This window comes from Capra hircus, chromosome 19 (assembly GCF_001704415.2).
Source record: "Capra hircus breed San Clemente chromosome 19, ASM170441v1, whole genome shotgun sequence".
NCBI classification, from domain to species: domain Eukaryota; kingdom Metazoa; phylum Chordata; class Mammalia; order Artiodactyla; family Bovidae; genus Capra; species Capra hircus.
Window position 1 is genome coordinate 39,427,464 of NC_030826.1, and position 18,313 is coordinate 39,445,776.

At 39.3% G+C, this 18,313-nt stretch overlaps 1 protein-coding gene across 2 annotated transcripts in view; it reads right to left on the reverse strand.

The window, feature by feature from the left end:
- FBXL20 (F-box and leucine rich repeat protein 20) overlaps positions 1-18,313 on the reverse strand; it is a 98,297-nt gene that overhangs the window by 43,483 nt on the left and 36,501 nt on the right. For both annotated transcript variants that reach the window (XM_018065000.1, XM_018065001.1), the window contains exon 2: positions 1,956-2,017. In XM_018065000.1, coding sequence (XP_017920489.1) covers positions 1,956-2,017 — 62 coding nt within the window. The remainder of the gene's footprint in view (positions 1-1,955; positions 2,018-18,313) is intronic.

The window sequence follows — 18,313 nt, forward strand, 5'->3', positions numbered from 1 at the left end:
AACTGTATTTTTTAAAACAGCTAATACACAGACATGGTGTGAAATTCCAAATACACACACCCACAAATTTAGAAGCCACACAAAAAATCTGACCAATAAGTAATGACAGTAACAATATGACTCATAAAATAAAACACATATCCACAAGTCTATACCATTATAAATAACTAAATAAATAAGTGCCAAAGAATTGATGCTTTTGAACTGTGATGTTGGAGAAGACTCTTGGGAGTCCCTTGGACTGCAAGGAGATCCAACCAGTCCATCCTAAAGGAGCTCAGTCCTGGGTGTTCATTGGAAGGACTGATGTTGAAGCTGAAACTCCAATACTTTGGCCACCTGATGCAAAGAGCTGACTCATTGGAAAAGACCCTGATGCTGAGAAAGATTGAAGGCAGGAAGGGCAGGAGGAGAAGGGGACGACAGAGGATGAGATGGTTGGATGGCATCACCAATTCAATGGACATCAGTTTGGGTAAACTCTGGGAATTGGTGATGGACAGGGAGGGCTGGCATGCTGCAGTTCATGGGGTCCCAAAGAGTCGGACGGACTGAGTGAACTGAACTGAACTGAATTGAAGAGATGGAAGCAACCTAAGTTTCCACTGATGGATGAATGGATAAAGAAAATGTGATACACAAATGTACAATGGAATATTATTCAGCTCCCCCCCACCACCCCCGCAAAAAAGAGGAAATCTTGCCATAGGCAACAACCTGCATGAACTTTGAGGGTACTTGGGCAGGCAATGGTGCAATGTAAAGAATTAGAGAAGATGTTATCCGTGTTACCCTCATTTCTTGCCTAGATTTCTTTAATAGCCTTCTTATTGCTTTCCACTCCAATCTTCCAATCTGGTTGGCACATAGTACCCAGGCTAATTCTTTAAAAATATAAACCAGATCATATTATTCCCCTGCCACAACATGAGAGGTCTCGTAGACCACTGTAAGGAATCTAGAGTTTCATGACAAAAACAGAAAAACTCTAATAAAATATAAAAACATAAACACAGTATGATCACAGCATGATTGCTCAGTCATAGCCGACCCTTTGCTGCCCCATGGATTGCAGCCTGCTAGGCTCCTCTGTCCATGGAATTTTCCAGGCAAGAGTACTAGAGTGGATTGCCATTTCCCACTCCAGGGGATCTTCCCAACCCAAGGATGGAATCTGTGTCTCTTGAGTCTCCTGCATTGGCAGGGAGCGCTACCTGGGAAGCCCAATATTAAAAATAAGTGTGTCTTAATGTACTCAGTTTATGGTAACAATGAAGAACATAACCTGTTTTCAAAATATTCTTCTTTAAGATAGCTAAAATTTCACTGAAATTCATGGGATACTCAAGATATTCAGAGTGCATTTTCCAGTGGCTCTGGTAGTCTAGGATGTTCTTTCAACTATAGTCAACCAGCTCGTATTTTTGCTTTTTTGGAAAAAATCCATTTCAAGTTCAATTCAGTTCTTTTTTTTTTTTTCTTAACATTTTCAAAGTTTAAGTCCTAGGATTTAATCCCTGCTTCCCAAGATCTTGCAATCTAGTGGAGGACTCAGCATGCAAATACTTAGGAATGCCAGAAATACTCTTTACCAGCACTAGAGCAAGATATTTTTCATCCTGAAGCAGGGACTGGTTATGGGCTAGACAGCAGTAGCAGCTATGAGCAAGAAGATGCCCCTGAGCACAGTAACTTCCAACATTTTGCAAAGAGAATGTGCTTTTTTCAGTTATGCTACTCTAATAAAATCCCGAGTGTAAAAGAGGAAAGTTTCAAGCAAATTTTTAAAAGGCTGTAATTCCTAGGATAAGACTGTTTAATAAAGGCATCAATAAATTTTAAAATTCAGATAATCCCGATCCTAAAGATACACAAAAATGAGCAAAAACTCTAAGATTATTCTAAACAGGTGAATGTGATACACAACAAGAAAACCACCATAAAGTTAGACTTACCGTAATAGGAGTTCTTTGGGAAGTTTTTTATTGATTACAGCTTCATCGCTATTTGAGAACATCTGCAAAAACAAAATCATCGTGTCAAGTGCTACTTAACATTTTATTATGTTTAACTCAACAATTTAGACTACCACCTGGTAGCTCAGACAGTAAAGTGTCTGCCTACAATGTGGGAGACCCAGGTTCAATCCCTGGGTCAGGAAGATCCCCTGGAGAAGGAAATGGCAACCCACTCTGGTACTCCTGGCTGGAAAATCCCATGGACGGAGGAGCCTGGTAGGCTACAGTCCATGGGGTCACAAAGAGTTGGACACGACTGAGCGACTTCACTTCACTTCAACAGTTTAGAGGTAATCCTCTTAGGAGAGAAGAGAATAAGTACAACAGATGTTATAAACCAAAGTCATATTTTCAGAAACTGAGACATTTAATTTGCTCTCTATCTTTATCTTTAGAAAAAAATTAACTAATAGCAGCCAGAAGGTTGACATTATGTGCCAGGTGCTATTTTTAGTCTTTTTTATGTATTAATATATTGAACCTTCTTATGACCCTTAATCTTCATTTTACATATACGGAAACTGAGCTACAAAAAGCTTACTTGCTTAAAATTTTATCAGTACAGAGTGACCCTTTGAAAAACCTTAAGGCAAGGTTATTTTTCATATCTAACTCATATTTGTTTGTTCATGGAGTTGTTCAGAAACCTAGGATAGGGAACATTCTCTTTCAAGTTTTATGAATCATGCAGAAAACTAATCATGCTTCATAACCACAACCATATGCATTCTGGATGCACAAACGATCATTCAAATTAATGAAGTAACTCACAAAGGGTACTTTTAAACAGACCCACAATTTCTTCCACTATAAGCTTGTCTAGTAAGCTACATTAAAAATCAAATACCTATATATCCAATAAAAAGTCAGGAAAGACAACACACATATCACTGAAACTGAGGAGTATGTTCAGTCCCTCCTATTTAGTATTACATAGAGGCCTCTTGACTTCACGAAGTGAACATTTACTGAACATCTTGTAAGTATTAGGCACCTTTCTAGGCAATGAAATACAAAGACAGTAAGATGTTATCTCTGTACTTAAGGGTCTCCTGCTCTACAATGAAGAACATGGAAATAAGCAAATACTAAATTTGGACTGGCATCAAGGAGATAAGCTAGAAATATGTTAAAATTATAGTTGAAGTAAAAGATGATACAGATCTCTGTAAGATTATAGGGACAGTGGAAATGAAAAAAAAACTGGAGAAAAAAGGAATTTTAAAGAAGCTACAGAATTGCTGGTGGAAAGCTGGATCATCTATCAAGTTTCAGTGCAGTAAATACACTATGTTATAATAAAGCCACCGACTGACAATCACATGCTTCAGCAAATTACCTGACATCAAAGAAGAATCTGCTTCCCTAAAATCTCTATCCATTAACGAAGTTACTAAGAAAAAAATCATACTCCTTTTTGGTAAAGCAGTCTTTCAAAATGAAGTCATTACATTTCCTCCTAAACAAATCTCAAATTTCACTGTTTCTAATTTTCTAAGACTCTTGACTATTGTGATTATTTGTTTTTTTTGGGGCCACACCACGCAGGATTTTAGCTTCCCCCAGCAGGGATCCAACATATGTCCCCTGCAGCAGAAGCATGGAGTCTTAACCAGTGGACTGCTGGGGAAGTTCCATCATCCTTCTTCTCTAGGTACACTTATGGGAAGGAATGCATGAAGGAGTTATAAAGTATACCCTCAATAATCGAGGGTTGATGACATAAATAACAATGTCTTGCAAAGACAGCTAAATGTATCACAAGTTGAGACCTGCCTGGGGGACTTCTTAGCATACAATATGTATCTTAAGCTTGAGATCTTTGGAGAAAATTATATTTTTAAGTATAAAATATCACTAAAGCACCAAATATAACAGACTATGCCCAACTCAAATCCACAAAATATAAAAGATAATCACTTTTGTAGTAGAAATGCTAAACTCTTTATCTTATATATTCAAAGTATTAACTAAATACCCAGCAAGGCACTTTCTGCTCACTTGAATATAGACAATAATTAAACTGATAAAAAATAAAAATCTGCTATGTATTGTTCACACAACTTGTACAACTCTAGATTTTTTTTAAAAAGGAACAAAAATCACACCCAGTAGCAATTTTTTCCCGTAAGTTAGCCTAAATGGGCTTCCCTAGTAGCTCAGTTGGTAAAGAATCTGCCTGCAAAGCAAGAGACCCCAGTTTGATTTCTGGGTCGGGAAAATCCCCTGGAGAAGGTAACGGCTACCCACTCCACTCTTCTGGCTGGGAGAATTCCATGGACCGTATACTCCATGGGGTCACAAAGAGTTGGACACGACAGTGACCTTCACTACACTCCTTCAGCCTAAATAGGCCAAACGCTGTTGTCTCTATATGAACATGAGGTATATGAAAAAGTAAAGAAGAAAAGGAATAGTGTTCTGGGAGTACCTGGGAAAGATCATGTGTATAAGACACCAGTCCAGATTTGTATTTCCCTCCTCTTCCTTCTGCATACATGTATCCTACTCCAAGTAGACAAAGATCAGTGGTTCACAAACTGTGGTCAAATAACAGCATCAGCATCAAACAGGACCTTGTTAGAAATGCAAGTTCTTGAAGAATTGATGCTTTTGAACTGTGGTATTGGAGAAGACTCTTGAGAGTCCCTCGGACTGCAAGGAGATCCAACGAGTCCATTCTGAAGGAGATCAGCCCTGGGATTTCTTTGGAAGGAATGATGCTAAAGCTAAAACTCCAGTACTTTGGCCACCTCATGCGAAGAGTTGACTCATCGGAAAAGACTGATGCTGGGAGGGATTAGGGGAAGGAGGAGAAGGGGACGACAGAGGATGAGATGGCTGGATGGCATCACTGACTCGATGGACGTGAGTCTGAGTGAAGTCCAGGAGTTGATGATGGACAGGGAGGCCTGGTGTGCTGCGATTCATGGGGTCGTAAAGAGTCGGACACGACTGAGCAACTGAACTGAACTGAACTGGGTTGTACCCCAGACCTACAGCATCAGAAACAGAGTGCCAGATGTGGTGGAGGGAAAAGAGAGGCAACCAGTATTTTAACAAGCCCTCCAGGTGATACTGATGCTTCCTGAAGTCTGAGAACCAATGGACCAGAAAAAACAGATTGAGGACCCTATAACACACAGAATATTTTATTATCTAAAGTGACATAGCAATGGAACTTGGAAAATAATCCTAGAGGTAGACACACATTAATTTTAGATGTTTCCTAGGAAATCCAAATGGCTTCCACTCTAGTTCATTATCACAGAAGCAATAGAATGTATGTTTTAGACATCTTACTATTTTAGCTGAATCCAAACTCTAGATTTCTCATACAACATATAAAGATGTCAAAACCAATTAGACCAAGGATACATGAATCAGAAAAATTTGTGAAGGTTTTAGATATTCGTTTTAGAGAAGTCACTGTTCAAACATCTGATATTCTTAGTTATCTTGTTTCATATTAATGTGTGGATATATAGTGTTAGTTGCTCAGTCATGTCCAACTCTTTGTGATCCCATGGACTATAGCTACCAGGCTCTGCTGTCCATAGAATTCTCCAGGCAAGAATACTGGAGTGGGTTGCCATTCCCTTCTCTAGACAATCTTCCAGACTCAGGGACTGAACATACATCTCCTGCACTACAGGCAAGTTCTTCACTGTCTGAGTCATCAGGGATATAGAATTACATATTTTAATAACCTATCTGCAAACAATTACAAGGATGTGGGGATGGGGGTGGTGTGGGAACATGAGAGCAACTATAGTATTCTCTAGTATTCTCTCTCAATTATTTGTTTCAAGGTAGGACATCATCCCCTAAACAAACAGACACTGTAATAGCCCTCCTGTTACAGGGAGGGACATTCTTATATATTTATATAAGGGATATAAATATATCCCTTGTATATAGGGATAGGACATTCTTATATATTCAGGTTTTTAAAATCTAAGTGATTTGGTTTGTCATACATTAACATTTATTACTGCTCTGTGTAAAACTGTAATTATTTTTCTACAAATTACCTAGTTGAGGAATATAATTGTGAAACTACTTTTTATAAACTGTAATTATAACAAAGAGCTCCTGAATAAAATGAAGAAGCATTTTTTGGCTATTATTTTAGCTTTCCTGATCAGTTTTGAAATCTTTGGCAAACTTTGGGAATTAGTTTACTAACATAATGAATTTAAATGCTCAGCACACAACAAAGACACAGGAAACCAATTCAAGAGGTTTTAAATCCAGGATCTGAGTGGGAAATGGCAACTGGGTTTAATAAAGGAAATAGGAAAAGAAACACTTTTTCAACAGTGACCCCTGCTGATTAAAGTATAGCTAACAACTCCAAAAACCAGAAATTAAAAGGTCTGATCTATATTATTCAAGCATTATAGAGGAAATAAAAATTTAATACACATTTTGGCACAGATTACTAGTATCCCCCAATATCCTCTCTACACATCTAGAGTAACAGAACTCCCAGTTTTTAGCTAGCACATGGCTGTGTGGAAAGACTTTATCTCTTATTACATTCTGGCCAATGGGATATAAGAAAAAGTGATGTGTACAGTATCAGGGGGCTTAGAGTGTCCTTAATGAGAGAGGGTGTGCCCCTTCTTTACTCCTTCCTCAATTATGTTGCTTGAAATGTGGTCAGGATGACTGGACTCCATCTTGTATCATGAAACTGACGACTACAGTTTAGAGATAAGCAGAAAACTAGAAAAAGCCTGCAGATGACTACAGAGACACCATACTTTTGGACTTACATATGAGAGAAAAATAAACTCCTATCATATGTAAGTCATTTAATTCGGTTGCACAATACTGAGTGTATTGCACACTTTAAAAAGTACAGGGTGGCAATTTTTATATGTATTTTTCCACAATTAAAAATTTTTAAGATTCCTTTTTCACATTTTAAAGTTTCTGAATTTAGGACGCATCTTACAATCAAAATCAAAAACTTTTTTGTGTGTGATATATAAAATAATGGTGCATTTTATAAATTGCAGCAACTTTTACTTACAGATAGCAATTACAGTATGACCAAGAGGAGGAAAACAGAACTAAAACAAAAATGAAGGACCATGTGCATCTCTTCAAACAAGCTCTGTGCTTTTTGTTCATGTTACCTTCTCTAGAGCAACCGTGCAACCAAACTTGCCTATTCTGTCAAAAGAAATCGATTAATGCCCATTGGACATGTTATCTGTGTCATGAAACCTTTTCCAATCATCCTAACTGGATGTGACTGTTCCCTTCTCAGATAAAATCCCAAAGCACCTTGGGCTGGTATGGTGTCCAATACATCAGACTGTAAGCTCTGATATAATAACGAAGGGGGCCTGTCCGTTTAGTTCACCACAGTACAGTCAGTAAACAACACAATGCCTATAAATTCCTGAACCAATGAATGTCATTTTTAACCAAACAGATCAGGAAATATTTTTTGACTGCAAATTCACGGCAGACCTCCATGATTTTTTCACTTTGTATCTTGGTGGTGGTGGGGAGGGGAAGGGAGACAAAGGCAAAGGAGGGATATGGTTCTGAAGGGAGATGAGAGGAAGGGAGGGAAAAAGGAATTTAATAAATTGATGTTACTCTAAATTCATCAAATAACATGCAAATGACATGAATTTATTTCAGCAACAGACTGAATAATATTATAAAATATAACAATAATATTATAAAATATAACAAGTAAAACACATGAAGAAAAAAGTTTGGATACTCAACTTATATCCCCTTGCTTAAAAAATAGTTGTAATAACTGCAAAGTCTTCACCGGTATGGTATTTCATCTGTATACAGAAATTTTAGCAGCTTTATTATGGCATAATTCACATAGTATAAAATTCACTGGTTTTAAGTGTGAAATTGAAGTCGCTCAGTCATGTCCGACTCTTTGTGACCCCATGGACTGTAGCCCATCAGGCTCCTCCGTCCATGGGATTTTTCAGGCAAGAGTGCTGGAGTGGATTGCCACTGCCTTCTACAGGGGATGTTCCCGACCCAGGGATCGCATTGCAGGCAGACGCTTTACCATCTGAGCCACCAGAGAAACATTAAAAACCTTCCACCAGGAAGGTTTTAAGTGTACACTTCAATAATTTTTAGTAAATTTAGAAAGCTGTCAAACCATCACTGCCATTCAGTTTTGATGAATTCCATCATCCCCAAAATATCATTCACACCCATCAGCAATCAGTCTTTAAGTAACTACTCATCTGCTTTCTGTCTCTGTAGGTTTTCCTTTAATGAGCATTAAAAAAAATAGAATCATAAAATAAAGCAATTTTTTGGACGTGGCTTCTTTTATTCCGCATGTTTTTGAAGTTCATCTATGTTGCAGCATGTACTAGTAGTTCATTCCTTTTTATTGTTTAATAGTATTCCAGCCTATGAAATTAAAAATCTTGTTTATTCATTCCTAGCTAACAACATTTGAATTGTTACATTTGCTTTGGGTTGAAATAGGTTCTCATTTCTCTTGGATAAAATCTAAAATGGAGAGTTTATGGCTTGTATCATATGGTTAAGTTTATTTTAAACTTTTAAATTGTTATCCAAAGTAGCTGTACCATTTTATATTCCCACCAGCAATGTATAAGGTTTCCGGTCTGTCCGTATCTTACCATCCGGGGCATTTGGGATCTCCAAACAGGGACTGAACCCTGCAATGGAAACAGGGAGTCTTAACCACTGGACCTCTACAGAAGTCTAATGTTGACTTTATTTCAGCTAGTCTAATTTATTTTGGGGGGCTCTAAAATCACTGCAGATGGTGATTGCAGCCATGAAATTAAAAGACGCTTACTCCTTGGAAGGAAAGTTATGACCAACCTAGACAGCATATTAAAAAGCAGAGACATTACTTTGCCAACAAAGGTCCATCTAGTCAAGGCTATGGTTTTTGCAGTTGTCATGTATGGATGTGAGAGTTGGACTATAAAGAGGGCTCACAGAAGAATTGATGCTTTTGAACTGTGGTGTTGGGGAAGACTCTTGAGAGTCCCTTGGACTGCAAGGAGGTCAAACCAGTCCATCCTAAAGGAAATCAGTCCTGGGTGTTCATTGAAAGGACTGATGTTGAGGCTGAAACTCCAATACTTGGCACCACCTTATGCGAAGAGCTGACTCATTTGAAAAGACCCTGATGCTGGGAAAGATTGAAGGCAGGAGGAGAAGGGGAGAGCAAGGTGAGATGGTTAGATCGCATCACCGACTCAATGGACATGAGTTTGGGTAAACTCTGGGAGTTGGTGATGGACAATGAGGCCTGGCGTGCTGCAGTTCATGAGGTCGCAGAGTTGGACATGACTGAGCGACTGAACTGAATTGAATGGGGTGTTATTATGGTACCAATTTGTGTCTCCCTAATTACTAATGCTTTTGGGCATCTTTTCATGTGGTTTTTGGCCGTTCAAATGACTTCTTGGGTGAAATGTGTGTTCAAATCATTTACCCTTTTGAGTTGTTTAATTTCTTAGATTTTAGTTCAGTCGCTCAGTCGGGTCCAACTCTTTGCTACCCCATGAATCACAGCATGCCAGACCTCCCTGTCCATCACCAACTCCCAGAGTTCACTCAAGATTTAAGTCCATCAAGTCAGTGATGCCATCCAGCCATCTCATCCTCTGTTGTCCCCTTCTCCTCCTGCCCCCAATCCCTCCCAGCATCAGAGTCTTTTCAAATGAGTCAACTCTTCGCATGAGGTGGCCAAAGTACTGGAGTTTCAGCTTTAGCATCATTCCTTCCAAAGAAATCCCAGGGCTGATCTCCTTGCAGTCCAAGGGACTCTCAAGAGTCTTCTCCAACACCATAGTTCAAAAGCATCAATTCTTCGGCGCTCAGCCTTCTTCACAGTCCAACTCTCACATCCATTCTTAGATTTAGGGGCTCTTTATGTTAATATATTTTGAATACAGATTCATTATCTACTCTATGACTTGTAAATACTTTCTCCCATTCTGTGTTATTTCTATATCTTAATCTATATCTGTGTCTTTATCTATATCTAATCTATATCTTTCAAAGAATACTTTTTTAAAAGTGTTTTTAATTTTGATAAGGTCCAATTTATCTTTTTTTTTTTACAGATAATACTTTTGAAATCATATATATGAACTTTGCCTAACCGAAGGTTATGCAATTGTCTTCTAATTCAGAAAAATTTAAAGTCATGCCTAGCTGACTCAACCAGACACAATGGCCTCTAAGCAGCTAGAAGGAATATATGCCACAGCAGACAGACACAACCAAAATAGGGAGAGGTGTGTCTTAAAAAGAGTTATCATGACGTAGCTTTTGGGACATAGAATAACACAAATCAGATTCATAGAAAATCCCAGAAATTTTAAAGGAAGTTGTACCTGCTGGGTACAACTACAACAAGGGACAGAGACTATTTAAAAATGAAAGGAGACCTCTTGACTCTCAACTTTCTGTAGGGAGGAAGCACCCTGAGAAAGCTACTTGGTTTCATAAGGTATTTCTTATGTAAAAGGAGAACCTCTCAGAAAGCAGTGTTAAGAGCTCAAGACACAGTACTAGGAATCACAGAGAACACTGGATTAGGGAACCAGTCCCAGGAAGTAGAACTGGGCCCCAGTCAAGGCACACTTCCTGCTCCTGTGTTACCAAAAGTCAGATCCAACTGTTTACCAACACTTGAGAGGCAAGGTTGGTGGAAAGGAAAATGCTTTATTTCAGAGGCAGGCAACCAGGGGACAGAGTAGACTCATGTCAGAAGGCCAACTTACCACTGACAATCAGTGGGCAAGAGGCTTTTTTTTTTTTTTCCTTAATTGAATTATTAGACCCCAGCCTCAGATATGCAATTTATTTGGCTATCTGATTTATTTAGTTTGGGATGGGTTGTTCACTGGTACTTTAAAAAATATTTATTTTTGGGTTGCGGTAGGTTTAGTTGCCGCATACGAGATCTTTCATTGCAGCATGCAAGCTTCTTTCCAGCTATACCATGCAGGCTCAATAACTGTGGCACTCGAGCTTAGTTGCCCTGCAGCACATGCAATGTTGTTCCCCAACCAAGGATCAAACCCACATCCCCTGTGTTACAAGGCAGATTCTTAACCACTGGGCCACCAGGGAAGTGCCTGGGCAAGAGAGCTTTTGAAGGGGAATTTCAGGTGTGTTTATAGGCCAAGGGAGGGGGCTACAGTCAGCTCTGACAGGCATCCTGAAATTGGTTATGCAGTGGTCTCGTCAATGCCATCTTGATTTTATCACCCATGCAGAGGAACTTAAGACCCTTGACTTTGTTTAATAACTGAACAATTATTGGTTTTGTTTGTTTTCCTTTGCTTCTGCATTTTGTTGATTCTCTGTTAAACTTACTCTTCAGCTAAAGATTTTCTACAGACAAAAGGCAGGCAGAGGACATGGAGGAGAAGGACCACAGGGTTCTGCTCTGTTTTAGCTGCAGTACGTGACCCTGACAACATGTCTACTACATTTCATGGCTGATGTGAGCATGTGCGCATACTAAGTTGCTTCAGTCGTGTACGACTCTTTATGACCTTATGACCATAGCTTGGCTAGCCCCGTTGTCCCTGAGATTCTCCAGGCAAGAATACTGGAGTGGGTTGCCATGCCCTCCTCCAAGGATCTTCCTGACCCAGGAACCTGAGTCTCTTATGTCTCCTGCACTGGCAGGCAGGTTCCTTAACACTAGTGCCACCTGGGAAGCCCTTGCCTCCTGTTACTCCCCCTTTTTGGGGGACTATATATTACCGTTATTTTATCTCTGTGAGTAACAGTGTATGTTGTGTGTATGGGGCAGATAACTTTTCTTTTTAGTTCACAGGTCTCTGGATCAAGAGGAACTGCAGTTAAGTACCCTCAGTTCAGTTCAGTTGCTCAGCTGAGTCTTGACTCTTTGCGACCTCATGGACTGCAGCATGCCAGGCTTCCCACTCCATCACAACTCCTGAGGTTTATTCAAACTCATATCCATTGAGTCGGTGATATCATCCAATCATCTCATCCTCTGTCAATCTTTCTCATCTCATCACACCTTCAATCTTTCCTAGTCTCAGGATCTTTTCAAAAGAGTCAGTTCTTCGCATCAGTACCCTCATCCACCTCTAAATTTGATACTGATAAGTTACAGGCATTCACCATTGTTTATTTAAACTTTTTTTTTTTAACAGGTTATTTGTCTTTGGATAAGACTTTGGAGGTCTTGGGAGAGAATGCTTTGCATGTGACAAGAATGCGAATCACTGGAGCCAAAGGGCAGACCATGGTAGAACCTTATATAATAAGGGCCTCCAAAGAATCTTATCTCCTTGCTACAATACCCTTTGCAATGGGGTTTTGCTGTACCTCCCTTCAATAAGTGGAGTCTATTTTCCCACCCTTTGCATCTGAGTTCATGTGATTTTTGATCTGACCAAAACAAAAAACAAACAAACAAAAAAACGGTGTGTGCATGAACATAACACTGATTTCCAAGTAAGCCTTAGAGGAAACTTTACCTTCTTGAAACACTCCTGCTACTATGTTAGAAAGCCCAAGATAACATTCTGCATGATGACAGGCCTTGTGGAAAAAGAGTACCAGCTGACAGTGACACCAAGATCTCAGACTATAAGTAAGGCCATCTTAGATTCTCAAGCCCCTGCCAAGCCACCAGAGGACTGCAGCCTTGCCAGTGATCTTTCTGAGTGACTAGCAGAAGAACGGCCAGGCTGGATAACTGTTTCAAGCCACTAAGTTTCAGAGTGGTTGTTAGATAGCAAAAGTTGTGAAAACAGGTTCTCCATTTAAAAAGTGTATGACTTGTGATCTAAATTTCAAAGATTTGAATAAAATTAGAGATATACAGAAGTAGCCCAACATAGGTAAAATCTTTCAGTGGGAAGAAAATTTCTGGGAGAGATTAAGGATGAACTGCCATAGAGAAGTCCAGAGTTGAAGCTGCAGAGTTTTTTTAAACAATTTTTTCCTATAAGTAATTTTTACTGATTATGCCATTCCCTCACTCAACCACCACCAGATGTTTTTCCAATTGGCTAGATTTTCTTGCCAAAATCTTAAGAGGAAAAACATTTTTGTATAGCTAAATAAACCTAAAACCAAATAAGTATGTAATTCCTCCACCCAACATCTTGTCCTTAGTAGAAATATAATTGCTTTTTAGAAGCAAACTGCTGCCAGTGCATTACCATCTCATGACTAAATTTATCCCAAGAAAGAAATCCCTAGATAAAAGCACCAACGAAGGGATACATTTAGAAAACAGATACATTACTTAACAGGTCAAACTTTCTGCTTTGGATGCCTTCTAATATCTGATTAAATAGTCCAAGATTTTCTTTTATCTTGACTTCTGCTTATTTAACCAAAATCAATATCCACTACCAATTCAATATTCAGAATATAAGTACACACTTCTATTCTGTTCTTTGGGTTGCCACTTTCTCCTCCTTGGGGTCTTCCTGACCCAAGGACTGAACCCGTGTCTCCTGCATTGGCAAGAGGATTCTTTGGAAGCTCTACCCCATTACATACACACAAAAGAACTAGTAGATACAAAAAGGCCATGATGGGATCTGACTCAGGATTAGCAAGCATTTAACTGAATCTCATATTATCAGTGGGGGTGGTAAATCAAGGGAAAGTAGGGTTTGATTTCCTCATGTACAAATTTTAGTCAATGTGCCAGAAACTGAAAACTGGCAGGATGTGTGGAATTTTCCAAGACATATGTCAGATAGTAATTTTACAACTCAGTCATAAACACACATTCTAAATCATCTTACTGCTATGGAAATATTTCCAAAGCAATGGTATTTTAATACAGCCATGTTACTTATTTGTAGAAAAAGTATTCCCCTGTTTTAGATAATGTAAGAAACAAAGTACACAGTACCCAAGACATCCTAACTGCATGCCAGAAATTATATTTTAGATTTAAAGTGAACAAAAAGAAACAATTTGCTAAATTAGAAAGATTCTTTAAAAGGGAAAAGGAAGAAATAACTTTGTAAGAAAGGCATTAAGGAAGAGTGATACCAAGTTAATAGACCAAGGAAATCTGTTAGACCTTGATATGAACTACTGGAGATCAGTGGAGAAATAACTCCAGAAAGAAAGAAGAGACGGAGCCAAAGCAAAAACACCCAGTTGTGGATGTGACTGGTGACAGAAGCAAGGTCCGATGCTGTAAAGAGCAATACTGCATAGGAACCTGGAATGTCAGGTCCATGAATCAAGGCAAATTGGAAGTGGTCAAACAGGAGATGGCAAGAGTGAACATCAACATTCTAGCAATCAGCGAACTAAAATGGACTCGAATGGGTGAATTTAACTCAGATGGCCATTATATCTACTACTGTGGGCTGGAATCCCTTAGAAGAAACGGAGTACCCATCATATTCAACAAAAGAGTCTGAAATGCAGTACTTGGATGCAATCTCAAAAAAGACAGAATGATCTCTGTTGGTTTCCAAGGCAAACCATTCAATATCACGGTAATCCAAGTCTATGCCCCGAGCAGTAACACTGAAGAAGCTGGTCGAACGGTTCTGTGAGGACCTACAAGACCTTTTAGAACTAACACCCAAAAAAGACGTCCTTTTCATTATAGGGGACTGGAATGCAAAAGTAGGAAGTCAAGAAACACCTGGAGTAACAGGCAAATTTGGCCTTGGAGTACAGAATGAAGCAGGGCAAAGGCTAATAGAGTTTTGCCAAGATAATGCACTTGTCATAGCAAACACCCTCTTCCAACAACACAAAAGACGACTTTACACATGGACATCACCAGATGGCCAACACTGAAATCCGACTGATTAGATTCTTTGCAGCCAAAGATGGAGAAGCTCTTTACAGTCAGCAAAAACAAGACCAGGAGCTGACTGTGGCTCAGATCATGAACTCCTTATTGGCAAATTCAGACAAACTGAAGAAAGTGGGGAAAACCACTAGACCATTCAGGTATGACCTAAATCAAATCCTTTATGATTATACAGCGGAAGTGAGAAATAGATTTAAGGGACCAGATCTGACAGACAAGAGTGCCTGATGAACTATGGATGGAGGTTCGTGATACTGTACAGGAGACAGGAATCAAGACCATCCCCAAGAAAAAGAAACGCCAAAAAGCAAAATGGAGGAGGTCTTACAAATAGGTGTGAAAAGGAGAAGTGAAAAGCAAAGGAGTAAAGGAAAGATATAAGCATCTGAATGCAGAGTTCCAAAGAATAGCAAGAAGAGGTAAGAAAGCCTTCCTCAGGAATCAGTGCAAAGAAACAGAGGAAAATAAGAGAATGGGAAAGACTAGCGATCTCTTCAAGAAAAGTAGAGATACCAAGGGAACATTTCATGCAAAGATTGGCTCAATAAAGGACAGAAATGGTAGGGACCTAACAGAAGCAGAAGATATTAAGAGGTGGCAAGAATACACAGAAGAACTGTACAAAAAAGATCTTCATGACCCAGATAATCACAATGGTGTGATCACTCACCTAGAGCCAGATATCCTGGAATGTGAAGTCAAGTGGGCCTTAGGAAGCATCACTACGAACAAAGCTAGTGGAGGTGATGGAATTCCAGTTGAACTATTTCAAATCCTAAAAGATGATGCTGTCAAAGTGCTGTACTCAATACGTCAGCAAATTTGGAAAACTCAGCAGTGGCCACAGGACTGGAAAAGGTCAGTTTTCATTCCAATCCCAAAGAAAGGCAATGCCAAAGAATGCTCAAACTACCGCACAATTGCACTCATCTCACACACTGGTAAAGTAATGCTCAAAATTCTCCAAGCCAGGTTTCAGCAGTACGTGAACCGTAAACTTCCAGATGTTCAAACCGGATGTAGAAAAGGCAGGGGAACCAGAGTTCAAATTGCCAACATTTGCTGGATCATTGAAAAAGGAAGAGAATTAAAAAAAAAACACATCTATTTCTGCTTTATTGACTATGCCAAGGCCTTGACTGTGTGGATCACAATAAACTGTGGAAAATTCTGAAAAAGAGGAGAATACCAGACCACCTGACCTTCCTCTTGAGAAATCTGTATGCAGGTCAGGAAGCAACAGTTAGAACTGGACATGGAACAACAGACTGGTTCCAAACTGGGAAAGGAGTATGTCAAGCCTGTATATTGTCACCCTGCTTATTTAACTTATATGCAGAGTACATCATGAGAAACAATGGGCTGGATGAAGCACAAGCTGGAATCAAGATTGCCGGGAGAAATATCAATAACGTTAGATGTGCAGATGACACCACCCTAATGGCAGAAAGTGAAGAACTAAAGAGCCTCTTGATGAAACTGAAAGAGAGTGAAAAAGTTGGTTTAAAACTCAATATTCAGAAAATTAAGATCATGGCATCTGGTCCCACCACTTCATGGCAAATAGATGGGGAAACAGTGGAAATGGTGGCTGACATTATTTTTTTGGCTCCAAAATCACTGCAGATGGTGACTGCAGCCATGAAATTAAAAGATGCTTGCTCCTTGGAAGCAAAGTTATGACAAACCTGGACAGCATATTAAATCGATGCTTACGAACTGGAGTGTTGGAGAAGATTCTTGAGAGTCCCTTGGACAGCAAGGAGATCCACCAGTCCATCCTAAAGGAGATCAGTCCTGGGTGTTCACTGGAAGGACTGATGTTGAATCTGAAACTCCAATACTTTAGCCAACTAATACAAAGAGCTGACTCATTTGAAAAGACCTTGATGCTGGGAAAGATTGAAGGCAGGAGGAAAAGGGGACTACAGAGGATGAGACGGTTGGATGGCATCACCGACTCAACGGACATGAGTTTGGGTAAACTCCGGGAGTTGGTGATGGACAGGGAGGCCTGGTGTGCTACAGTCCATGCAGTCACAAAGAGTCGGACACGACTAAGTGACTGAACTGAACTGATGAACAAGACAGTGGCACTGTTAAGAATAAGACAGCTAAACAAAGCCTGTCAGTATAGCTAGATATCTGGTTGTTATTAATTGATATATATATATATATATATATATATAGTCTCTATACCATATAACTCAACTGAATTTTTATATAAAATGCCAACCAAGACAAAAGAACATTAGCAAACTAGTAGGATCCTCCCTATACCTAACAAATCTTGTAGTGAGTTCTGATATTTACCTCTGTTTTTTAAAATATGCTTATCACATTTAGACAATTTCTTCCTGGTAGCTAGCTTGTTAAGAATCCGCCTACAATTCAGGACACCCCGGTTTGATTCGTGGGTCAGGAAGATACGCTGGAGAAGGGTTTAGGCTACCCACTTCAGTATTCTTGGGCTTCCGTGGTGGCTCAGACAGCAAAGAATCTGCCAGCAATGTGGGAGACAACGGCTCAATCTTTGAGTTGGAAAGATTCCCTAGAGGAGGGCATGGCAACCCACTCTCGTATTTGTGCCTAAAGAATCCCCATGGACAGGGGAGCCTGGCGGGCTACAGTCCAGAGGGTTGCAAAGAGTCAGAAACGACTGTAACTTCAAGGTACTCTTTCTGGACGTTTTTATTATCGACTTCTGTATCCTCAGTTTACTGAAATCATAATCAGTACCTATGATCTGTGTCTTTATGAAACTGTTTCAACTTTGCCTCCAATCTTTGTACTAATTTTTGGGGGGGTATCATTTTTTACTTCCAAAAGTTATTTCTTATTTATTGAAAGAGTTTCAAAAGAGTGTTCAAAGAAGAGTTTTGAAGATGCAACATTTCATTTCTAACAGATTAATACCCCTTCCCCTCTGGCCCACCCCTCTGCTCTCTACCTTGTCTCTTTTATTTGTTCACCCTCTCATCTTGGAGGCTGTCCACAACTGTTAGGTTATCCATGGCTGTCTACTTCTATTCATCGCATTAAGAAACTATATGCAAGTTTGGCTCTACGTCCCTTCCTTTTCATGCATCTGATATACCTGTATCCAGAATATCAGCCTCCATTTTCTTGGAGAAAAAATAATGCCCAGTTTCCTAGAAAGGCAAATAGTTTATGGAGGATTCAACCACTTAAGACATTTTACAGCTATTATCTACTTTTAATCTCCAGCCTCATCCTTGTATTTTCACTTTTTACTACCAAGTGTTCAGTCTTTTCGAAGGTTTTGTAAACCTGCTAGCTAGTCTCCGCAGACAACTCAGAGTGTACCTCCTTCCACTTGGTTACATCATTTAACACTCTTCTACTAATTTTTTATCTTCTAAAATATTTTTGTCATTTTTGTCCCTGTGATCTTATACTTCTTTTTATTCTTTTATTGTAATGTCAGTGC